General features: G+C 37.4%; 1 protein-coding gene across 3 annotated transcripts; it reads left to right on the top strand.

Moving 5' to 3' along the window:
• The first annotated feature begins 5,186 nt into the window (after window positions 1–5,186).
• On the top strand, window positions 5,187–26,519 carry LOC102077510 (adhesion G-protein coupled receptor G7). 3 transcript variants are annotated; one of them, XM_005462943.4, is made up of 16 exons: window positions 5,187–5,325; window positions 9,032–9,156; window positions 9,716–9,820; window positions 9,907–10,016; window positions 10,187–10,327; window positions 10,525–10,613; window positions 12,414–12,562; window positions 13,000–13,113; window positions 13,325–13,515; window positions 14,018–14,170; window positions 15,443–15,555; window positions 15,855–16,213; window positions 16,666–16,747; window positions 21,844–22,002; window positions 22,357–22,513; window positions 25,627–26,519. In XM_005462943.4, exons 4-16 carry the CDS (start codon window positions 9,942–9,944, stop codon window positions 25,834–25,836), a joined length of 1,992 nt encoding a protein of 663 aa, XP_005463000.1. In that variant the 5' UTR covers window positions 5,187–5,325; window positions 9,032–9,156; window positions 9,716–9,820; window positions 9,907–9,941; the 3' UTR covers window positions 25,837–26,519. The 3 variants fall into 3 exon arrangements, with proteins under 3 accessions (XP_005463000.1, XP_019207790.1, XP_019207791.1); XM_019352245.2 differs by having other exon boundaries at window positions 7,438–9,156; XM_019352246.2 differs by lacking the exons at window positions 22,357–22,513; window positions 25,627–26,519 and having other exon boundaries at window positions 7,438–9,156; window positions 16,666–16,751; window positions 21,844–21,996.

The raw sequence follows: 26,519 nt of genomic DNA, 5'->3' as shown, positions 1-26,519 counted from the left end.
AGGGTGGCTTTGGCAGCATGTGACCAATTTGTAACATGGAATGAGTGTAGAAGCAGCAGAGAGACTGATTTTGCAAAGAGAGAAAAAACAATATGAAAGAAAGAGAGACATCTAACAACTATGCTGACTACAAGTAAAAAGATCTCTAAAGAACTCTATCATTAATGCACAGGAGAATCTGATGAATTCTAATCAACAGTGTTAGTTGTTTCAGCTGCAGCCCTGATAGTGTTTAAAAGTCTGAGAGTAAAGGTTAGAAAGAATTCAAAACTGAAAACTGAGAATTACCCTGAAGTTAAGTTGCTTTTGGAACTGTGTCTTCATTCCACCTATTTCACATACCAGGGTCAGTTCTACAGGCAGAAACATGGGTGTGCCATGGGTTCACCAGTTCCACCCATCGTGGCAAATTTGTACATGGAAGAAGTGGAAAAGAGGGCTTTGCTATCCTACCATGGAACTCCACAAAGTCATTGGTTCAGGTATGTGGATGACACCTGGGTGAAAATCAAATCTCAGGACGTACCATAATTCACGGATCACATTAACTCGGTGGACCGACACGTCAAATTCACCAAGGAGAATATGAAAAGTGGCAGGTTAGCCTTCTTAGACTGTGAGATTTCCATCAGTAATGGGGGACATTTAAAAGCTGATGTGTACCGGAAACCTACGCATACAGATCAGTATTTGAGGTTTGACTCTCATTATCCACTGGAGCACAAACTGGGTGTCATCAGGACGTTACAACACAGAGCGAACACCATCCCCACTGACACAGTGGCCAGGAAAGCAGAAGGACATCACATCAAGAAGGCCCTGAGTAAATGTGATTATCCCAGCTGGACTTTTGTCAAAGCTGGGAAGGTGCCAAAAGAAAGCTCCAGCCAACTGAGGAGAGAAGGACAACTGCCACCTAGGCGAAAACCTGTAGTGATCACGTATGTGTCAGGAGTATGGAAACAGTTGAGACGCATTTTTTTCTAAACACCGGGTCTCTGTGGCTTTTAAACCCCAAAACACACTGCACCAAAAACTGGTCCACCCCAAGGATCGGGTCCCCCGACACAAGCAGAGTAGCATAGTGTACGCTGTTAAGTGCCAGGAGGATTGCCAGGATTTATACATCGAGGAAACCAAACAACCTCTAGCGAAGCGGATGGCACAACACAGAAGAGTTACCTCATCAGGCCAGGACTCTGCAGTCCAGGGGCGATTCTAGGATCAGAGCTTTGGGGGTGCTGAGCACCCAGAGAGCTGTCCAGCCAGGCAAAATAAACTTTACACGTCACGATGAGACTTCTTCCCTGTCTCTGTTAGTCCCTGCATCCTTAAATGTCTCCAGTTGTCCCGAGTTCCCTCTGACTGTCTCCTTGGTGCATTTAAACCCCTGTTCCTCCCTGTCCTCATCGTCTGTTGTCTTCATCTCCATTATCAGTCATCATAATTTTACCATCTCTGTGCAAGTCTGCAAATTTCTTTATTAAATCATAAGATTCTTAAATTCATCAAGTCTCTCTGTGCCTGTTCCTCGTCACAAAATATGACATCACTGTTTTGTACATTTTAACACAATTTAATCCTCACATTTGTGAAAGAAAAGCAAAACACTTTTGAAAAGTCTGTAACAAAATCATCAAATCTGATGAAGTTTATTTAAATGCTGCAAAAGAAGAATGGATTGGAATATAAAAAAAATACATATCCTAACCTTAATTACTGGGGGAGAATAATGAATGATGCTCATAGTGAGTAAAAAGTAAACTGAGTGCATTTTTTGGACAGAGATTCACTTTTAATGTGTATGTATAATATAATACAGATACATAAAAAATACTCCCAAAACAGAATAAATTATTACAAAATATTAATAAAAAAATATAAAAATGGAGGCAACTTTGCCTGTGGTACAGTGTATACAATGTATGTAAAAATCTTTACTGCAGATACTAATTTGACTAATTTAATAATACTAATTTTGTGTTGTAAGATTTATGAGTTTCATGCTTTCATAGTGGTACTTGGGAGAGCTTGACATTTTCCCAATGGTACACACTGTAAAAAGTTTGAGAAACTCTGATAAGTGTACAGTATGTGTGCTTTTGGAAAACATTTAAAGCTGCTGTACAGAATCTTTGAAACAAGCTTAAAACAGTTTTAGAATATAAACAGAGCACTCTGCTTCTCTTTACAGCTCCTCACTCCACCAGGGCTGTTTGGCACTTTCTGATTCAGTGCGCAAATGTGGTGCACGTACTGCAGTCATACAGACAACTGGACGGTCCAAAAGTTGGCCTACCTCTCCCCAATCAATGATAATGTTATGTTGTTAAAGAAGGTCAAAAATGTTTCAACCCAGTTTGTTTTGCAGATTCTGTATAGCAGCTTTAATATAGGGAGAACGCAACTTCCTGATTGTGTGAGTGAAATCAGGTTTTTCCTCTTTGTCAGTTTAACAGTTTCTGTTTTGCCTGTCACTGTTCCCTGTCTGTTTTCTTACCTGGTTCTTCCTGACCTTGTACTTTCTCCTCACGTTCCCTCTTTCCTCTCTCCTTCTTTGGACTGACAATCATACACAAATAGATTGTATTCAATTAGATGAAAAAATTACATTAATATGAAAAAAATACTATTAAGATCACTAATGAAAAGTCCTCTCTCAGTGTACTTTCAACCAAAAGGCAAATAACCAAACCACATGAACATCTAATAAAAGATATAAATATTGAAACACTGATCCAACATTATCCTTTATTGACGGATCATTTGATCTTACACTTTTACCTGAATGTTGCACCTTTTTTTGAAAAAAAACTTCCTAATATCCATTATGAACCTGGCTGTCTCTCTGTACACACACACACACACACACACACACACACCACACAACAGGAGTTATAAGGTTAATGGGCATTCAGTCAGTTAGCTAGTTAGTATCCATTTACAAAAACAGGACAGTGGTAACAACAGAAGCTACGGACAATTTTAAGTTTTAGATTTTAAATAGGCTGTATACATTTCAAAGGGAACAACAGGACGGTCAAATGTCGCTGATTTTACTACAGAGCAGGACGGATTGTAGGGTAGCAAACATCGTCGGAAAACAAGTTTTCAACACTGCAGGTTACCTGGGTGTAATGTTTTTCAGCTAAAAAGAAACATGGTCTGACTCCTACCTAAGTATATAAAGAATAACTGCAGGTTAAATGTAGCTAATATGTCCTGTTTTCAGCCAGTCACTTACACCTCCGCTCCGCTGCATCTCAGAGTAGGGGAGAGGCGAGCTGGAACAAACAATTTTGGGAGGGGGGGGGGTTATCTATACTTTTGTTGTTAAAATGTTCCGTCTCAATTAAGTACTGTATCCTTTTTATATTTTTAGTAGTGTGTCACAAAAACAGCAAATATTGTCAAAAAAAGTAAGAAATCTTTGGGGGTGCTTTGATTCATTTTGGGGGGTGCTGATCGATCTCTCTTCAAAGTTCTTTTCAACTTTCCCTTACGGTACTTGTCGTCTATCGGTCTCGTGCGATTTTAGCCCCCAAAATGGGCTAAAATCGCCCCTGCTGCAGTCTATTTACATCTACAGGCCAGTGGACACTCTTTCAATGATGAGGATGTACACATCCTGGACAGGGAGGAACGCTGGTTTGAGCGCGGAGTCAAGGAGGCCATTTACGTGAAAAGGGAAGGACCATCTCTGAATTGAGGAGGGGGCCTAATGGTGCATCTTTCACCATCTTACAATGCTGTGATTGCAGCCATTCCCCAGCTCTCTGTGAAAGGTACTCATGGCCATTGATCAGTGTTCTTTGATCAATGAGCTTTGATCACTGGTCATGAGAATTTGCATAATTATGTTGAAGGAACTGACCTCCCAGCCCATTGTTCCTTCAGTGGTGCTAGTTTCAGTTATTATGCAAATGTACTATTTATAAGGTTGGGGAAACCTGCAGTCAGCTGAGACTGAAGAAGTCACTTGGATGAGTGACGAAACGTTTCTCCCACTGAAAACGCTACGTCCAGATGAACAGAATCAACTTTTTGGGACTTGGAGTTGATGTTCTTCGCTTTTGCCTAATAATGATTTAAATTTCAGGTGTAAGAGAGGTTGATCCGAACATGGAAGCTTTTTTGTTCCATTTAACTCGGAGCAGTGGGCAGCCACCAGCATGGCCAGTATTAGTGGTCATTACTTTATTGAATGTTTTCTCTGTACATTTGAATCCTGGGTTAAATTGTCCTAAAACAAAATTCCCCTACTGAATAAACTTGTAAACTGGCTCTAAATTATTAGGTGGGTGTCAAATGTAAAGCTCGAGGCTCACAGTCGGCTCATAAATGTTAGATTTTAACTGTATTTTCATAAGTTTTACCACTTGTCCCGCTGATAAAGACCTCCCCCATGTGCATTCATACCACACTAAAGTAATTAAGTAATAGATAAAAAGTTCAATGACAGAAAAGTTGCATTTTCTCTGTGTACTATAGAAATCTCTCTGTTATTTATTTATTTATTTAACAATGGGCTCACAATAAAAAAAAAGGTAGAGGACAGTGAGCTACCAGGACGTTTTACAAAATGATTGTTTAAAGGTTAAACCCAAAGAGTCGCGCTGACAGATTTCTTTCATAACTACATCAGCATTTCTCTATCATGTAGAAAAAAAAGACATACGATTGTAGCAACACTTCTTTTTCACCTATTAAGATATCTCATGGATTGCAGTTAAACTTCTGTACAGTGACAAAAAGGGGGGTTTCACCGGTCAGGCCCACTTAAAGGCAAAGTGGGCAGTGCATGGTCCATGATGTAAAATGAGTTTGACATCACTGCTGTACAGTATTATGATGTTTCTATTATTTTGACCTGTTTTTGATGAACACATGTTACCTTTACCTTCACCGCTGATGACTGTAATTCCTTGGTCGCAGTTTTACAATAAAAACAAAAATGACATTAAAAGTTTGCAGATACTGAGATTTACCAGTGGCACTTCAGGTTTCACACTGTGCACCTTCCCTACAGTAAATCACACCATATTTATTAATTTAGCACCTTTTACGAAGGTGGACTGCAGTTCAAAGTCCTTTATAGGTAACTTATGAGCAAAGACAGTCGATACAGGAACTTTTTCCTGAAAAAAACGTGCAGTAAAACAATCATGTGTTATATGATCTGGTGGCTCATTGTGAAGCAGAATAATTCAGCTGAATGCTTTCATGCAGACTCACAGAGTGGCGTCTTTAGAATATGTAAACTTTTATCTGATCTGCAGCAGCTCATCATCATGAACGGCTGGGTTTGGCTCGTTTTCGCTCTGGGTAAGAAAAACTGAATTTCTGTGATTGTTGCTGGCATTTCTAGAGCTGTTAGTGACACACAGTGTGACCTAAGTCACATCATATGACATCATAAAACACAATTACTACTATATTTTTTTCTTGACAACAATAACTATTATTTTAGTCATCACTGAAATCTCATCTAAGTCAAACTTGATTTTTCTTAATTTTAGATAAATAAGGTTTAACTAATGTTTACAGTATGAACAGATAAGTTATGCATGCAATATATACAATTATTTATATAATTTGTCTATGGTTTTTTTTTTTTTTTTTTGCTTTTCTCAGACTTAACCTAACAGTTAAAAAAATCTCAGCAACAGAATGGAAAAAAAAATGTCATTTAATTGTTTTGGTTAATTTTCTTTGTCATTCCCCAAAAGTTGATTCTGTTCATCTGGACGTAGCGTTTTCAGTGGGCAAAACATTTCACCACTCATCCAAGTGACTTATTTAGTCTCAGGTGACTGCTGGATTACCCAGCCTTATAAACAGTACATTTGCACAATGACTGAAACCAGCCCACTGAATGAACAATGGGCTGAGAGGTCAGGTCCTTGATCATGAATATAAAAATTGTGAGACTGAAGAAGTCACTTTGATGAGTGTCGTTTCTTCCACTAAAAATGCTACATCCAGATGAACAGAATCAACTTTTTGGGATTTCCTTACCTGAGCATGTATCAAGACTTCTCTTTGTCATTATCTTTATAACTAGCAAACTCGGTGATACACGCAGGAGACGGGAAATATACATATGCAATGCTATTATACATTATGTTGTGACCAACAATATAACTATATAACTAAATATAACAATATAATTATCATATATATATATATATATATATATATATATATATATATATATATATATTATATATATATATATATATATATGTATGTGTGTATGTATATATATATATATATATATATATATATATATGTGTGTGTATATGTATATATATATATATATATATATATATATATGTATGTGTGTATGTATATATATATATATATATATATATATATATATGTATGTGTGTATGTATATATATATATATATATATATATATATATATATATATATATATATGTGTGTGTGTATATATATATATATATATATATATATATACACATATATATATATGTGTGTGTATATATATATATATACACAAGTGCAGAATTTGTATTAATTATTTTTCTACATCATATAGATGTTGATGCTCACAGTGATCTATGCAGTGTCTGTTAAACACTTTTTTTCCCTATTTTTTATGTCACTGCTCCAGATTAATTGTTTGCAAAACTATGACTGTTATGTGTGTCTTCCTGTCTGCAGAGGTCTTTAATGTGTTAATCATATCCAGGTATAACCCTTTTCTGGTACAGGAATGAGAGATAATATTGACTTATTTCAGTCATCACAACTGAGGTAGTATCAAGCCCTTCCCATAGCCATAATCAGCAGTGCCCAGCTATAAAACATAACAGTTCATCATAAAACAGCCCAGATTTACTCTGGGGATCAAGCCTAGGCATCATTATCAAGTAAAGAGTTATTAATTGGTTGGAATACTAGATTTTAGACTTGTACCTAATTGACACAGTGGAGATCACTGGTGTTTTTCTTAAACAAGTAGAAAGTGGAAGTGTTACACAATAAATCGTTCACTATTACCTTTCAGGAGCTCCATACTAATACACTTCAGTACTGAATACATTTTAGTCATTCAGAGTTTTATTTCAGACTGAAAATAACATTACTGGATATCAGGGTTCAGATGTTCATGTCCCCTCAGGGTGAAATTGAATGACCTGAGTAGTCCTGATTCTACCTGCACTGCTATCATCAGATCAACATTTTAATGTGCAGTACCTGTAAAACTATCTGAATCAGCCTAAGCTGTGCATTGTGTTTAATAGACACACTAGGGTCATGGTAAGCACAGGAAATACTCTACATTTAATTTGTAGTGCTTTTATAGTATTTTTTATATATATCACTACTGCTGACTATCACTAATTACAAACCATGTTAACATTGCTAATGTCAAACTGATCATTGTAATGCTGATGTGTTTTCCACAGCTGTTCCTTTAGCCTCCTCCACAGCTGGAGCAGAGTTCGCTGCAATAAGAGACATCCCTGATACTGCAACTACTGCACTCCTGCCTACTGCTCTTCCTGATCATTCTACTACCTCACAAAATATTACTACTACACCAAGCTTCACCGCTTCACAAAGCATTACTACTGTATCAAGCATTACTACTACACAAAACATTACTACAACTACACAAAACATTACTACTGCACCACACATTACTACCACTACGCAAAACATTACTACTACACCACACATTACTACTGCTACACAAAACATTACTACTGCACCACACATTACTACCACTACGCAAAACATTACTACTACACCAAGCATTACTACCGCTACACAAAACATTACTACTGCACCACACATTACTACCACTACGCAAAACATTACTACTACACCAAGCATTACTACCACTACGCAAAACATTACTACTGCACCACACATTACTACCACTACACAAAACATTACTACTACACCAAGCATTACTACCACTACGCAAAACATTACTACTGCACCACACATTACTACCACTACACAAAACATTACTACTACACCACACATTACTACCACTACGCAAAACATTACTACTACACCAAGCATTACTACCACTACGCAAAACATTACTACTACACCAAGCATTACTACCACTACGCAAAACATTACTACTACACAAAACATTACTACCACTACGCAAAACATTACTACTACACCAAGCATTACTACCACTACGCAAAAAATTACTACTACACCAAGCATTACTACCACTACGCAAAACATTACTACTGCACCACACATTACTACCACTACGCAAAACATTACTACTACACCACACATTACTACCACTACGCAAAACATTACTACTACACCAAGCATTACTACCACTACGCAAAACATTACTACTACACAAAACATTACTACCACTACGCAAAACATTACTACTACACCAAGCATTACTACCACTACGCAAAACATTACTACTACACAAAACATTACTACCACTACGCAAAACATTACTACTACACCAAGCATTACTACCACTACGCAAAACATTACTACTACACAAAACATTACTACCACTACGCAAAACATTACTACTACACCACACATTACTACCACTACGCAAAACATTACTACTACACCAAGCATTACTACCACTACGCAAAACATTACTACTACACAAAACATTACTACCACTACGCAAAACATTACTACTGCACCAAGTATTACTACAGCTACACAAAACATTACTACTGCACACAACATTACTGGTGCTACACAAAACATTACTACTGCACCAAGTATTACTACCACTACGCAAAACATTACTACTACATCAAGCATCACTACTGCTACACAAAACATTACTACTACACCAAACATTACTAGTACTCCAAGCACTACTGCTAATACTACACAAAAAATTACTGCAACTACACAAAACATTACTACTGCAGTGAACATTACAACTGCTACACCAAACATTACAACTAGTGCACAAAACTTTACTACTTCCCCAACAATTCCTATTACTACATCTAAAACTTACACTACACCTCCTACTTCTACTAGTACTACATCTCCAACTTCAGTTACCCCGCCTACCACCACTGCCCTGAAATGTGATAATGGAGGGGAAAACGTGAACGGTGTCTGCCTCTGTCCTGATGAATGGACTGGAGAGACATGTTCAGAAGGTAAGAACAAACAAACAAACAAAGAAGATTGAATTTTTTGTTCACTTTATAAGATTAGCAGAAAACAGCAACTATGTGATGCTATTAGCCGCAAGCTGGCGTTTTGTGTCAGTAATTTACTTTTATATTTGCTGTTTCATTAAAGTTTACAGGAATTACTTTTTTCTGTGATATAAAGATGTAGGAAACCACAGCCAGACCGTTAACTGGAATAGATACCTAACCAACACTGTGAGCAGTCATTACATGTCCAAACTTAAGATCTTCAGGGCTTTACTTTACTGTGTGATCCAGCTTTTAAACTACAAAAATCCTGTCTCAGTTATAAAAAAACAATAAGTGATGGTTATGCAAATGCCATTTTAAAAGAAAATGCCACTGGAGTCCGCTCAAATGTGATTGGTCAACAGTCAACAGCATTCAGATTGTAAATAATCACTGAAACTCAATTTCTTTCTCTGAGCATGGATCATTGATTTGTTTTTCACTTTTGTATTTTTATATGAATAACTAATTATATATTTTTTCTGCCTATATTTTAATACCTTTGTCTTCTTAGTAAATTTCTGCGCAGCCCAACGATTTGAAGGATTCAGGTTCCCCCGTACACCCATTGGTTGGTTTGCATATTCTGTTGAAATATGTGAAGTGGGGACAAGTGGCGGTAAGTCATCCCTTCAGTCCAACATCACTTTGTCAGGTACACCCCAATGTAGTGATATTTCTCTTTCTATCAACATCCCCACTCAGCTGGTAAACCTCAGGCTTCAACCAGATGCTTGTTCATGAGCGAATCACCAGGTTTCAACACTCTACAGATCTTCCAGTGTAACCTGACACTCAGTGACATACAACAAAATGTAAGAACTGTTTTTATTCTTCTGAAGACTGATGACTTGATGGTCTTATACAGTTGCAGCTTGAAATGAGTATTTTATGTAATCCGGTAAAAAGGCAGCAAGACATGCACAGGATTACACATTCATTTAAGGACCACAAAAAAAAGAAAAAATGTATTTCTTCCACTCAGCTGACAAGTCCAGCTGATTTAGAGATGCTGGCAACCAGCACTCAGATTCTGACATCCAACCCAGAAGAGCTGACGGCCGAAAATGTTACAGCAGCAGCTGAGATCGCCAACACACTGCTGCTGTCTGCAAACGCCACAGAGGTACAAACATTCAACAAATCTTAATAAAAAAAAGAAATGAAGATTTAAATCAGTGTTAACAAGGGTTTGGTCATCATTTAACAGATCATTTAATGAATGCAAACATTAATACATTAATTATTCACTCTTTATTTTATACCCTGCTGTAGCATCAGTAGTTACTGACTGTAGCATCCTGGTTCATGTTTGTGTGGCAGAGTGTCAGAGTGGCAGCAGTAGCAACGGTCAGTCAGCTGCTGAACACCACTGTATCAGATGACACAGAGGAAAACAACACAACTCTGGGGTGAAGTACTAAGAATAAAATATGAATCTATTAACTCACATGAAGTCTTCGATTGTGTTTAGCTTAAATTAGCCACTTTTCCTGGTTCAAAGCAACTATACTCACTAGGTACTTCATTAAATACACATTGATTGCTGCAGGTTGGACTGATGCTCTTTTAACTTCAGAACTGCATAGATTCAACAACGTGCTGGAAATATTCCTCAAATTTTGGTCCATATTGTCATGATAGCATCGCACAATTGCTATAGATTTTTTGGTTGCACACCCATGAACCCTTTTTCAGGCTGTTTTCTGTAAACTCTACATTTACAGAGAACACCCGTTTTGAGCAATCCCAGCAGATCATCAGTTTCCAAAATACTCAGACCAGCCCATCTGACACCAAAAAACTACATTCAAAGTCTCAACCTGTCCCCATTCTAATGATCAGTTTGAAATTCAAGATGGTCATCTTGACTATGTCTATACCAGGGGTCGGCAACCCGCGGCTCTGAAGCCGCAGGCGGCTCTTTAGTCCTTATAGTTCGGCTCCGCGTGGTTTGGGAAAATAAATTAGAAGTATTTAGCTGAAGTGTATTTTATTTATGTTAATTCTTTTTTAACTTGTAGTTCTAAATTGGAAGATTATTTTGATATTGAAATATAAAAATAAAATTATATTCTATTATTTTTTCATCGCTCAAAATAAGCGTCACACTCGCGGAAGCCGGTGTACCCGCCGAAACGCCGTGCATTTATCGAGACTTTCAACCCCAGGTAGGCCAATTATGGATCTTCGGATCCACATTATGTCAGCAGCTATTCTCCAATGTGAACTATGTTAAAAACAAACACCGCTTATGCCTCACAGATGACAGCTTACAGTCCTGCGTAAAGATAAAAGTGACTTCGTACAGCCCCGATTTGCAGACGCTGTGTGCAGAGTATCAGGAGCAGAAGTCTCATTGTAAACACATCACGGCAGACCCGACGATGTTTCCATGAACACGCTTTTCAGCATCTCTTTATTGACCACTTTTCACACACGGTTGCTGTACGCATACAGCCGGCTGTAGCTTTTCAGCTCACAGCCCAACGTATACCAACAACAACACAACAGCATAGATGGCACAGACGTTAAGACGGCCAGGCGTGATTGCGGGTGTCGCTCAGGTGCGTCCGCCTCCCCTGCAGCGGCGCTGAAGACCACGCCCCGGCACACACATTAACCAGGTAAAATACATATTTAGGCAGAATTTTGCAAATATCTATTTTTCATTTTTCAGCAGCATAGAGCTTTTTTTCCAATTATTTTTTAAAAGTCAGGTCAAGGCTCCAACAGGCCAAAGGCGATATAAGGGTGGCGGCTCACAACAGTTTTTGTTTGCTACATGGATCATTTTAGTTCAGCTGGGTGTCTTTCCTTTTGTTATATTTCTTTAAGAGTTCAAAATGTGTTGATTACATAAATAAAATGTAATTTTCTCTGTAGCACTTCATGTATTTCATAAGCAACACACCTTAGTTGTTCACACAAAGCATAAAGGTAAAGAACAATATATACAGTGTTATCTTCATTTTAGATGTCAAAAAATATTTGCGGCTCCCAGTGTTTTCTTTTGCGTGGAAACCGGGTCCAAATGGCTCTTTGGGTCTACAAGGTTGCTGACCCCTGGTCTATATGCATGCATGTACTGAGTCACTGCCATGTGATTCGCTAATTAGATAATTTCATTAATGAGCAATTTTGTAAATGTGTCTAACAGACCAGTGAGTGTAAGACAGCCTGTTTTGTGGTTGCTTTTTGTTTATGTCCAGGCTGACGGTGACTCTGGACCAGCTCTCTGTGAACCTCAGCCTCAGTCTCAATGCATCTCAATCCCAGGTGGTTCAGCCAAACCTGGTGGTCCAGTCAGCACAGATTTCTGCTGCACAGACTCAGGGAGTCCAGTTCACTTCTCTTAGAGGTCAGTGAGAAACTGTGTTATAGAACAGTAATCCTCCATTTTATTGCTTTTTCATCCCTTACATACAGTTTGGGTCAAATTTGACTAAATTTGACAATAATAAAAATACGCTAATAAATCTTTTTACATTCAAGGCGTATCTGTTCAGATAGATATTAGATCCACCGGTGTGCGTCAAATCAAGAAATATTGTGGTTTTAGGGAATCTTTAAACTGTAAAACTGTGTTGAAGTGGGGACAGTTAACAGAACTGTTTGTGTTCCCACCACAGTTGCCCAGGTTCTTGCATAGACAGGCACCTGCAGGTCTCCTTTCAGAATATCATGATGTAGTGGAACAATTTCAATATTTGTAGCTTTAAGATTAAAGATCCAGTGGTAAGGTTCTGCATTTTTTATTATGTGATCACAAACAGCTCACTTCTTTTGCTGCTACAGGGACGTCTGGCAGTTTTGTAGCTGACAGAATTCAGCTGAACACAAACGCAACACAGGTTGTGGTGGAAAGTGGTTTCATAGCTGATGCCCTCATTTACGTACGATTCCCTCAAGGTGAGTTTTCTGGACTTACTCAAACTGACATTCCTGGGAGGGAACAACAGAACTTGTTAAGATGCTTAAGGTGTCACTAAGAGGTATTTAAGAGAGCTGTTTTAGTTTGTTATTAATAAAAATGGAGCACTTGTGTTTCAGACATTGTCAGTTCTTGTTACTCCCACACAAAAGTTTACCAACTGCAGTGTATTTCTTTCTCTCATGTCAGCTGAAGGTGCCAAAGGTCGTCAGACAGACTCAAACATCTCCCTGGGTTTCGTTCTCTATCAGAACGATCGTTTCTTCCGTTCAAAACTCTACACGAGGCGACGGGCCACCATCAGGGTCCTGTCAGCAAGCGTCAGAGGGCGGGAACCCAACGTGGTGCCACAACATGTGGAGATGATATTCAGGCCAAGAGTAAGAAATCCAGCATTTCTATGATAATTAAAGTCAATTTTGATATTTGTTGACCTCTTTTAAGTCATTTTTATCTTCAAGATTTCAGATAATGGTGACCACTGGACAGCTTTTCCTTCGATAACTTGTGATCTCACCTCACAATGTATCTATAATTATATTTGACCTTTATCTGTAGGTTTAGGGCACACAGATACTGATGTTTATGTTGTTTATGACACAGATAAATGAATAAACTTGCAGTAGCTGTAGCAGCTGTGATAACGGTGTAAAAATAGAACAATACCAATATACACATCACAAAGTAAAATATTCATACCTTACTTTTAACCAGTTTTGTTTTTATTGTTAAAATGGTTCCGTGTTATTTTCAAAGAACTGCATATGTACTATAAACTCTAAAAATATGAAACATACCATCTGCTTTTGAAAGCAATATTTTATGTTTAAATGTAAATCAAAGTTGTGGATTTCTGAGTAAGGCTGTGTGTTTCTGTTTCAGAACATCAGTGGGACGTCTCTGTACGACTTCTCCTGTGTTTTCTGGAACTACAGTCAGAAGGACTGGAGCACCAGTGGCTGCTCTAAAGGAAACACTTCAGATGGACTCATGAGATGTTTCTGTAACCACACCACCAACTTTGCTGCTCTCTGGGTGAGTGTCACAACTTTGCACGGCAATAGATGAGGCTACAGTGTTGGGTCGCAAATTTTGAAGCCTATATGATAACCTTCAGATCCAATTAAAACCAAAACACTCAGAAAGATCTTCTGGAAAAGAGTAGAATTCTTGGAACAGAGTTTATTAAACAGTGTCATATGAAGAGCAGAACAGTACATTTACAGCCAAATTACACATGGAAAGCGAGCAAAGCGAACCCTGGGGTGTAGAGCCTTAAAGCACAAACAGCAACAACACACAAAATGACAGAAAGGAAAAAAGCAGCAGTCCGGGGCATATTGACCTTCCTCTTACATAGGATCAGTGACCCCTCCTCCTGCTGTTGGGTAAATTTCCACCCTTTGTTCGTTCTTGGTCTATTCTTCTCAACTCTACAAATGTCAATATTATCTCAATTATCGATACTTTTCCCCAATCCATTGTTAATCATACTTGCACCTCGCTCCTTTCTTTTAATCTTACACGTATGTTACATACCTTTCTGACCCTACCCCATAGCTTACCAAGCACCAGTCTTACATCCATCATTTTGAAATGTGTCCCTTTGTCAGTTTTATGGCCAAAGTGATGCCAAAAGTTTGCAAAACGGCAGTTAACAGTTAATCAATTTGACAATTTTGTCGGGTGCACTTGTCAGAGGTAAACTGGTATCTATGCTAAAAAAGGGTTTTTCTCGCCTTCTGGCGGCTGATGCGAGAAACAGAATTCAACTGGTAATGAAAGGGCTGGACACAACATGGGCAAAAAAAGATGAGTGCAGAGAAAAGGGGTCCCAGGTGCATGCTTTAGCAGTGCCAAGTTTAATTAAACCTATGTGTGGCCATAACACAATCAATCGTAATTAGGATCACAATCATGATCCTAATTACTACATTTTCAAACAGTATTGATCAACATGTGTTCATACAACAAGTGGCACAAACTTCATTAATATAATTGGAGATAATATTTTACCTAAATATGTGGGTCTTGTGATTTTGAACATGTAGGTTAAATGCACAGTGATTTCATTATATAAAATACTCCAGTGTAGGTATATATATATATAGTGTATATGAGTATATATGATTACATAGTATATATGTGAGTATATGTCCAGTGTATACAGGTATATATGTCATATATATCATAAAAAAATCCTCAACAACAGCTTGTTAAAACTTGGTCATGACATAGCTCCAAATGTAAATCTAACTCATCACAGATATTTTATGAGTTTAAATTTGAATCCTGTTTGTTTTTCAGTCATACAGAGAGAACTACGAGTATGCAGAAGCTCTGGGTGTGATCTCCATTGTGGGACTTTCTCTTTCTATTCTGGGTTTGGTTGTGACGATCATTTATCACATTAAAGAAAAGTAAGTGTGGGTTACTTCAGATTAGAAGTGATGTTTAATTATGTTGCATTAAGATTCTCTCATCACATTTACCAAACACTTCTAGTTGTTATTTCACAAACTGAAACTTGCTTGGATGCAACAAATAGTTATTTTCATTTTACATTAATGTTTTGATTATTTTATTTGACCTATAAAGTCTAAAAGTAGTAAAATTGCTGTCTGTCTGTTTTTATATATATATTTTTGTGGTGTTTTTCTTTAAGAAATACAAAAACTTAAAAGATATTAAAGCTTCTTTGTTATTTTTCTCTCTGTAGCTTCTTCGGGAAGTCTCATGGTCAGCCAAGTAACCTGAATTCAAAGCTGGCTCTGCTGTGCATCTACCTCAGCCTGCTGGCCTTCATCATCACCTTCCTCTCTGGAGTCCAAAACTCCAGCAGACAGATCGACACTGAGGTGCAGATTCACAATCGGACCAACGACATCCTGAACTCTGATGAACGCATAGAACCGGACAGCGGCTCGTGTACAGCTGTAGCAGCTCTGCTGCACTTCCTCCTGATGGCCACCTTCATGTGGAACAGTGTATACAGCACTCAACTGGTGCTGCTGGTCCGGTCAATGCGCCGCAGCCTGCCAACACACTGGACTCCACTGAGTGTGACTCTGGGATGGGGTAGGACATTCTGAGAGAAAACAAAAATGCCAAATTTGAAATATTTTAGAAGAACTTTAAAGTAGTACAATTAGAAGGAAAAAAGTCATTACATTAAGTAATGCAGATACACAGCACTATGCAAAAGTCTTGAGCTTTTTATCATTTCTTTTAGTTTAAAACAAAATTAAAATAAAAAACTGAAGTGAAACTAAACATTTTCCAGTGATACACAAATGCAACAGATAACAGTGAACCTGCTCTTGAAATTAACAGAAACTAAACTGATTTTAAAAGCAAACACCCAAAAGTTCTTCTTTTAATATTTACTGGGAAAAAAATCAAGAAAAAGTTGCAATACTTTTATAAAAACCGTATATGAGTAAAAAATGTTGACTTTAATATCTGGCACACTTAAAATGTTGACTTTAAATCTATTTCAACTGCTGTTTCGATTTATTGTGTCCTGTTAGGAGTGCCAGCGTGTTTCATGGTCATCACACTGGGGGTGAGCTACAGGGTGGACAATCCACTGGGATACAGACAAGAGGAATTGTGGGTAATCTTTGAAATTCTCTGCCCTACAATGACCTAAATTCCCAGTTTGGATTATAAAATAGTTTATTTGTGAAATTTATGGAGGAGCACAAGAGCCACGCGCATCAAAATAAAGAATTCTGTGCTTAAATAATGAATTGTAGAATAAATTCTTCATTTGTAAATTCATTTTTGAATTCCACATTAAAAAACTGATTTTCAAAATGTTTTTTAAAAAACTTCATTTCAAAAACCTTTTTCGAATTCCAATTTAAAAAACTTAATTTCAAATTTTCAAATTATTTTTAAAATGGCGATTCCACTCCTCATTTAAAAATCCATTTCCCTTTCCTGTTCACTCACGGATTATCTGAGGGATTAACATTTGGATTAGCAACTTCATTTTAAAAATCCTGCTGCAATGCAAATTAGCCTGGATGCTCCCTGATGCAGTAGTAGATTTCACATTCTTAAACAAAAAGAACAAGGAGAGGGATTTTATCTTAAATTCACATACAGCACAGGAATATATTAATCAGTATTATAGTTATGTCAAAATGTACACAGATGCATCAAAGAATACAGCCAACCAAAGTGGGATAGCATTTATAGTTCCTGAGTTTGGTATCAAGGTAGGGAAAAGGATCAGTGATGATTTATCAGTATACACAGGTGAAATGGTTTCAATATTGTTAGCAGTCCAGTGGATTGAAGAAACGAAACCACTAAGATCTCTGATATGTTCAGACTCGAGCTCATCACTGGCCAGTCTGCAAGACAGTCACTCAGACTGCAGACCTGACATTCTGATAGAGATCCAGCAAACATTGTTCAGAATTATTATGATGGGGCTTGTGGTCACATTCTTATGGGTACCAGCGCATCATAGTTAAAGGAAATGAAATGGCAGATAGGACAGCAAAAGTCGCAACAAGGAGATTGATGGTAGACATGGTTATTAGTGTGAGTAGGATGGAGCTCAAGAGCAGAATACGACACAAAATGAAGGAAAGGTGGCAAAAGCAATGGGAGGAAGAGAGGACAGGGCGATGGTTTTACAAAATCCAAAGGAAAGTGGGGGAAATGAGAAGTACAGGACGAAACAGGAGAGAGGAGACGATTATATCTCGACTGAGATTCGGACACACTGGTTTAAATAGCACATTATTTTTAATAGGTAAACACAGTACAGGGGAGTGTGACTGCAGTAGGGAACAGGAAACAATAGAACATGTTTTGTTGCATTGTCAGAAGTATGATATTGAAAGGAGACAACTGCACTGTAAAATCTAATTAGTTCCCAGAACTCAAAAAAATTATGGAAACTCGTTGCCTCAAAAAAATTGAGTAAAGCTTAGCTAAAAATGACTAAGTTAGGACAACTTATTTACTTTGAGTACTGTGTACAAGCTCATTTGTTCCCAGAACTCAAAAAAATTGGATCAAGGTTACGTAAGATGACCAAGTTAGGGCAACTTACTCATTCTGAGTACACTGTACAGCCTTGTTAGTTCCCAGAACTCAAAAAAATTATGGAAACTCGTTGCCTCAAAAAAACTAAGTAAAGCTTACTTAAGATGACTGTTAGGACAACTTATACACTGCAAGTCTGCAGTATTAACAATAACTTGATATTTCTGACTGTACAATACTAATTGTTTACCTACTGACAAACATGTTAAGTTCAACTAAATGAAAAAACAATTTGTGGTACCATGAATATGATTAAAAATAATTAACAACAATTTTTGTAATGATGTTAAAATGAGCCCAACTTTTATTTTCAAACACAACAAAGTACAACAGCCAACATACTGGACACTGTTTTGCTGAACAACAAACAATTATATTGCCATCACTGTTATAATCTTACAATGAAACAAAGTCTCAGATTTAATTATTCTGAAAATAAGTTTAGGTCTACCACAGTTTGTTTTGTACTTACATTACTTATATAATCAATATAAAATATTTATTGTTCTGTCACAAGTGCAGTCTCTAATTTAAACAACACATTTGTTTTCCATTCCAACACATGAGCTGGAATGTTGTAATGTTTTAAGGATGCTTGTTTCCAGTCCAGGCATTACTGCCTGAATGACTGTCATGGATCGAGGTGATCCAAATGTAGGTGCAGAAGAAAGTCTTTAACTTCCCTTAAGTACAGTGGCAGTGGATGTGGGTTGGAGATGCAATGAGCTTGAACCTGCAGGCGACCATCTTCACTGACCACACCATCTGTGACGGAGGACTCATCTCTCCTGTTGTCCTGCAAGCAAACAATCATATTTTTGGAACATGAACTTAATTGCTTTCTTAAAACATTTTTTTCTGCATTTGGTATAAAACAGACTCCAATTTAGACAATCTCAGGCTCCCTCCCCACCGGAGAGATGACATTCAATGTCCCAAATTGTCAGTCTGGATAGCCCTGACCACCACCCAACACACAATAATGTCATGAAAGCATCATTTTAAAAAAGGGCTATGCAAACATGGCAAATAACTTTCATTCTAATGATGTGCAAAATGATTTTGGGCACAAAACAGATTTTGCTGTTAGAAAACTTGCAGACTTCACTATATACAGTGTAGACCCTCTAAACTAAGTTTGGGGGATGTGATCTTTCAAGAAATGCAGACCAAACTGTTGTTGTTTGTTTACTTACACAGCATGTCTTGTAGAATTAACTGTGGTCACCAGCAACAGCATAGTGCAGTCATATCTCAAGTCTAATAACAGAAGACAGGAAAAGATCGGTAAAGAAACAACTTCCCCAAACCAAAGCACAAATAAAACAATAAGTAAAACAGGCTGATCTAAAGTATGATTAAAGTTCAGCCTGATTAATATAAATGTCACTGACAGTTGCTAATATATTGGAAAACCAAAACACTTACCACTGAGTTGATGTCTTTCTGTCCAACAACAGGAGTGCTGGTCCCGAGCCTCAAAGACAGTAAGAAGCAAGCAGAGGGAGAAAAAACAGAACATTTTTCAGAAACTGATTTGATCTTTAATGGCTGTGCAATCATTGTAACATAGAGTTTGCTTATGTTGTTAAATAAAGGCTAGATTTGACATTAATAGATGCCACAGATGTTCTAAAGCTGCCACAAAGCATGAAAAAAAAAAAAAATAGACGTCTCCGAAAACGTCGGAGCATTTTTGCAAATATGTGATGTCTTGATAAATCGAGCAGATATTTGAAATTTACACAGCTACATTGTCGCCTGAAAATATCTTAAAAGTTTATTTTGTGACCCAGAAAAAGTAATAAGTTTTTCAGCGGCGCTCCTCCGCCATTGCCGCGCTTACAAGTACGCACAGGCTCCGACAACCGTGGCCGACAAATGCGATCCTCCTTTTCCCCAGACTAACCTTTCTGGGTCACAAAATAACCTTTTAAGATATTTTCAGGCGACAATGTAGCTGTGTAATGCTCAAATATCTACTTAATTTATCAAAATATCACATATTTGCAAAAGTGCTTCCACGTTTTTCGGAGAGCTCTGTTATCCACCCCCCACACCCTACCCCACCCCTAACGGCTGCACCTCCCGAAGTATTTTGTCTGGGCTCTTATCTCACTTATTTATTTCAAACAATCAACAGAAAATTTCACCACATAGTTTTATGTAAGGTTTTTAAGGCTGTGGTGTTAATTTTTGAGTAACATGAGCCCAGCGGCAGCAGCAACGCTAGGCTAACACTAACTAGCTAGCAAGATTTTAAACCTGGTGCTAAACTAAGAGAAGCCACAAAATCAGTTTGAATAAGAGTAAACATTTACTCACCAAGTCAGTGTATCAGGTAAAGATCCACAGCAATGACAACAATAATATCTTGAACTGACGCTTCTCCAGGTTTGCTCAACATATTCCATAAAAAATGCACCGTGAACATGCGGACTGATCCGCGAGGGAGGAGGACGGTAGTCACGTGGCATTTTCAAAACACATCTTTCATCCTTCCGCACTGAGAAGCAAAACTTCCAGCTTACTTAGTTTTTCCAAGTTAAGACAACTCAAATAAATGGAGTTTATCAGCGTTTTTGCATAAAAAGTACTGGTAACTTATTTAAATTGAGTTCTAATAACAAATTGATAAAAATTGAGTCCAGCCTATTTAATATTTTTAATTAAACACAATATTACATTTTACAGTGTGATCAAAAAGCTGAATGATATGAAAGTGAAGTTGGACTTGATTGATTTATTTTGCATGAGCTCTATAAGTAAAAGTTATCAGGCTGTATTTTGGTTTTTAAGGCAGACCCATTTGTTCGGGAGGATTTGAATACTTTATTTTATGCATTTGTTTATTTATTTTTTTTGTCATTTTGGTCCACACTCCACACCAGTTGGTGGCGGTAATGCACCATTTTGCTGAAGAAGAAGAAGAAGAACGCAAATTAGTATAATATTTATAATTTCCACAATACAGGGGCCAATGGAATTAAACACGCTAATGAAAAGTGAGGCAGGTAGGACATCACGGGGGCTTGAAGTCTGTTTTATATGACAAAGTAGGACTCTGATGTCCTGTAATGTAACAGGAGTAAAAGAGGACCAAGTATCAGAGGTGAGCAAATTGTAAGTCTGACACTGAGAAGATGAAGGAGAGATATTTGACCTCATGGCAGTGACCTTATTTGTGAAATAGTTCATAAACTCATTGCAGTCAGACGTTGAGTAAACTGGTGCACAAGGAGCATCAGGAGAAACAATAGTCTTAATTGTATTAAATTGGAATTTGAAAATGGATTTTGAAATGAAGTTTCTAAAAAGCATTTTAAAAATCAGTTTTTTAATGTGGAGTTCAAAAATGAATTTACAAATGCAGAATTTATTCTACAATTCATTATTTAAGCACAGAATTTTTTATTTTGATGCGGGTGGCTCTTGTGCTCCTCCACAGAAATTACATCCACTGCATAAAAAAATTGTAATCTTCAGTATATAAAGTATTTACAAAATTTTGATCAACACATAGACAAAAGTGTTTTTTTATGTTCTTTTTATGGTCTTTTATGTTCTTTTCCCCTAATTTCCTTCGGGATTAATAAAGTATTCTGATTCCGATTCTGATTCTGATTTTCCTCTCGCTGCAGTTGTTGGCTGGCAGCGTTGGATAAGAACAAACAGTTCAACTTTGGAAAACCGATGTTTTGGGCTTTCCTTCTTCCTATCGGCCTGATCCTGATTTACAACATCGTCCTGTTGGTTCTCACCTCCATGACTACATGCAAAGTTGAACCCAGACTGACCAGGTAACATCTAAAGCTGCTGTTTTTTCAAAAATATTTAAAAATAAATTACCCAAATTTAAAGGGGTGTAAAAAGGTGCAATTCTCAGATGTAAATATATTAAGAAAAACAAATGTTAAAAATGAGAAATAAAAAAGAAAAACTTTGACCACAATTTAACTGTGAGCAAAACAAAATGACTTTATTTCTTTTTGTTAATAATAACAGTAATAACTAATAACACAATAATGCTCCATCCTTGTCTTCAGGAAATGTGTATCAATGCATACACTCCATTTTCACTATATGATGTAAAAATTACACAGAATCATTTCTGACTAGCTTCCATGTGGATTTTAACTCTGTTTTTACTGCAGCAACAAGAAGTCGTCTTTAAGCAAGAAGTTCCTCATCAGTTTATCTCTGGCGGTGTTACTCGGTCTGTCCTGGACTCTGGGATATTTCGTGCTGCTCAGTTCAGAAAAAACACACCAGATCTTCAGCATTTTGTTCTATATCTGTACAACCACACAGGTACGACTCCTTCCACTTCATTCTAAATGTGAGATTAAAGGTTTCATGAGCTTCTCAAACTTCAGGTAAACACATAAAATGCAAAAAATCAAAAACAAACGGGAGGTGATTGTTGAAAGTTTTATATTTCATTTATGGTATATCGAAGGGAATATATCTAGCTCCTACTTTTGGTCACTGTGTCTTCCCTGTTCTCCATGTTGCATATCCAGTCATTCATGTCTCAGTGTCAAGTCCTTGGCTGTATCCAAATTCAGGGTCTGCATCCTCGGAGGACCCCGCCTTCGCGGTCTACGTGGGCTGGGTCTTCCGAAGACCGAGAAGGCCCGAAGTGCCAGTCTTGTAAAATGGGACCGTCTGGCCTCCATTGCGCTGCTCAGGTTGCCTAGGAATCATGATACTAACCGCTGGAAACGTTTCATACAACTTTGTTTGACAAAAATGAAGGAGAAATTTCTTTTGTTCCTCTGTTTGTTTTTACATGAGCTTTGTGTGATTTGGTAAGTATCTGAGGCTGAGACCACAGGACTGTAAAACATGATTGTTGGGCTTCATGTCTGTACTGAACAGTCATTTAAAGATTAGCTGGTAAATAACAATTAGCTAATGTTGTTCATGAGACTAAAGTCATCTCACTGTGGTAATGTAAATATAATATGGCCAATATTAAAGTTATTATTATATTAATCATTATTATTTATTACAGCAGTGAACTTGAACTCTGTGTCAAATACTGCGCTTCAGTTTGCAGTTATTTATATTTCCTGTCACCTTAAATCTTCACTCAAAGACAAGTATCTTTGACAGTGTATCTATAGGTGTGACACAAATATTGTTCTTTTTATATGTTGGCATTAGTAAATCTGTCTGAATCCTTACATATATGTGCAAAAAGAAAATGTACGAGCTGTGATAACTTTTTCTGATAGAATGAAGATCAGACTGATATATTAAATATTCCTTCATTGGGTGAGAAAATCAGACCATGTCATAACTGCTTTAAGTCAGACAGAATAGATATCAGAGCCTTAAACAGGCCGACTTCTGCTAAATGGGTCAAACTGGGCAGAAAGTACACAAACACATAACATCCTTATAGAATATGATGTAACACTATAGATCAACTTACCTCAGAATATATAAAGCATATAAACAATTACAGCAATATGATACAACAAACACAGCAGTGCTACTAATCCAAAATACTCAAAGCTTCATAGAACTGAAACAAACATTTATTTTTAGCTCCATTCTGCTGCTGATACATACTTTAGGTTTCTGAATATTAAACTTGTTTCTGCCTTTCATAGTGTGTAACTTGAAGGCCCTGAGTACTTTCTCCCACACTGAAAACACTGGGATGATATAATTATTTGAACATTTCCTAATAAGACTGATTCAGGACAGACAATTAATTATTTTAAACTTTCCTAGCAGTCCTTCACAAACAGGGAACAGTCTGTCTATTCTCTCCATCTGTCAGCTGCTGCTGGCTCTTCCTCCTCCTCTTCCTCACACACTGCTGAGTTTGTCCTGGTGGATCATCAGGGGTGCAAAGCCTCACAGATGATGTGCAGCAGTGGGTCCCTCAGTCTGTCCTCACTCTGGACACTTGCAGTTGTCACACATGGAAATCAAATGTGTGATAAGCTGCAGGATTCAAACACAACTAACTTATAAATACATGCCTTCGAATTTGGGCAGCCTTCGTTGTGTTGCTGTGACATAATCTGCCTTCAAATGCGGCCTCTGAAGGATGAATTGGGATACAGCTCTTGTCTCTGAGTCTGTGTCTTTGCGAATGTCTTGTGCTTCTTGTTTTAATTTGAAAGTTCTTGTCTTATGTCAGTATATTCTGCTTTGCTACCTTTGTCTCGTTATGTCTGATTTGTCCCAGCTGTGTTTCCACTTGTTCCCGATCCTCTTGTTGTCCTGCCTGTGCATTTAAGCCTTGTGTTTTCCTTTTCCCTTTGTTGTGTCTTACCCTCATCGTGCTGTGTTTCTCATTGTGTGTTCCTGGCTAAGTTGTAGTTCTCAGTTCCTAGTTTCCAGTTTAGTTTGTAGTTTTCATTTTTGGGGTTTAGGTTTGTTTCTTTGTGAATTTATTTTATGGAAAATCTTCCCAGGAATAAAGTTGCCACTTTAAGTTTTCATTCTGTGTACAAGCCCTGCATTTGGGTCCTTCCTCCTGCCTTCCACAGCACACACCTTGACAATTTCAGCGTTTCAAGTAAATGACGTTCAGGCTAATATGTGAGTTTTTTACTTAATATGAATTTCTGGGTATGTAGAGAGCAACAGATTTGCGATTTCTGATGACTTGCCACAGTTAATCATCATATTGCACCAAAGTGATTGCATGTAATTGTTAACTCTTAATAACTAAATGGCAATAAGTCAGTGATTGGTCTTGAAACACCAAAAGTCTCTTTGAAGAAAGCACCTAACTGTGTTTGCAGACCTCTTCCCCATCTTCAAAGCAGCATTTTCCATGGCAACACAATTGCAAGTTTCTTGCACACAGCGGCAACAATTCTGGTTGTCCTGTGGTCCTGTTTTCTTTAGTTTGATTCTAACATTAGGCAACCAGAAGTTGTAAAGAAAAAAAAGAAAAAGCTGTTTTTTTTAATCAAATGTAATATTCTGAGAAAATATAAATGTACATTGTAGATAACAACTTTAGTTATTTTTAAAAGTCAAACTACTACAAAAAATAAAATGGATAATGTTTCAAAAATATTTTTAAAATAAACCATGTGTCAAAGTGGTGAAAATTGTTCTACAAATAATGTGGAATTTTTTTTAATTTCATTTTTATTCTTTTTAAGTAATTGATGGAGTATTAGGACCATGGTCTGAAAAGTGTCAGAAATCTGACATACATAATCATACACAATATTAAGGGGAACAGTTGACTTTCAGAAGAACTGTTTTCACATGATTTCACAGTGACAGTTCTAAAAAAAATAGGAGTGTCATCTATAGAAGGAATATTTTAAAAATCACGCAAAATAATTTCAGGTACTTTACTAATAACTATAAAGAATAATTCAAACATGACATTACTAAGAAAAATAAAGAGAGTAACCATCATCTTTCCATTCTGTTTTTAGGGTTTACAGATTTTCCTCCTCTTCACAGCCCGAACGCGGGCCTTCAGAGCCTCCATCTCACGGTCCATGCGGTACATTTCCTCAGTCAACATCCCTTTGACCAACACAAAGTACAATCTGTGGAAGAAGTGGAATACCTGGAATATGAGCCAGTCGGAGACCTACAGGGATCTGAGCGACATCGAAATGACCACCAGCAAAACCCTGTAGTACCTGAGGAGGACATACAAAAAAGCCTCTTGCAGTAAAAACTTGTCATGTTGACAAGGATTACATGCATACATCACAATGAAAATTCATATTTTTCAGTGTAAGCTAATGGCTGGGAATATTGCTGAAGTGTCCTGGATGAGCTTCTGATTTTTTAAGTGTATTTTTGACTGACTGAACTGCATTTCCAAGAATTTACAACATGCTGTTCTGCACTCAGAGGAAGAAGCGGTTGGATTTCCTGACTGCTTTGACGGTCTCTCGCTCTCTACATGATAGCCGACAGAGATGACATAGATTATAAAGACTGCTCTTCTACGCACTTTTTATCCAAAATTATGATCCCAAGTTGGCATTTTTCCTTCACTGCTATCTGTAAGTTCACTGTATCTTGTGTAGAAGACAATGTTTTGTTCATCGCATCAATAGGCAACATAAATAAATATTTGTTGTCAGGTGATAAAGTTCATATTTTGTCCAATTCTTTACTTTCCACCTCTAAATTAGACATAGAAAAAATTGAAGGCTCTGAAAAAGCGCTGAGGTTTGTTCATGCTTTTTGTACAATACTGCTTGTCATGGTCCTGGGTCGGTGACCCAGCGCTTTAATTTTATTGTTATCCTTTCTGGTTTATTCTGATTTTGTATTTGTTCTTAGGGTTTGAGTTGTGTGTTTCTTTCAT

This window comes from Oreochromis niloticus, linkage group LG23 (assembly GCF_001858045.2).
Source record: "Oreochromis niloticus isolate F11D_XX linkage group LG23, O_niloticus_UMD_NMBU, whole genome shotgun sequence".
NCBI lineage: Eukaryota > Metazoa > Chordata > Actinopteri > Cichliformes > Cichlidae > Oreochromis > Oreochromis niloticus.
Note: the sequence above shows the minus strand (reverse complement) of the source record. Positions and strands in the feature narration are given on the sequence as shown.

Excerpts from the sequence above, each read along its gene's own strand:
- LOC102077510 (XM_019352245.2), top strand. The coding sequence starts at position 5,292 with ATGAACGGCTGGGTTTGGCTCGTTTTCGCTCTGG. Across the intron at positions 10,614-12,413 it reads GAAAACAACACAACTCTGGG|GCTGACGGTGACTCTGGACC; the intron begins GTGAAGTACTAA and ends GTTTATGTCCAG. Across the intron at positions 14,171-15,442 it reads CCAACTTTGCTGCTCTCTGG|TCATACAGAGAGAACTACGA; the intron begins GTGAGTGTCACA and ends TTTGTTTTTCAG.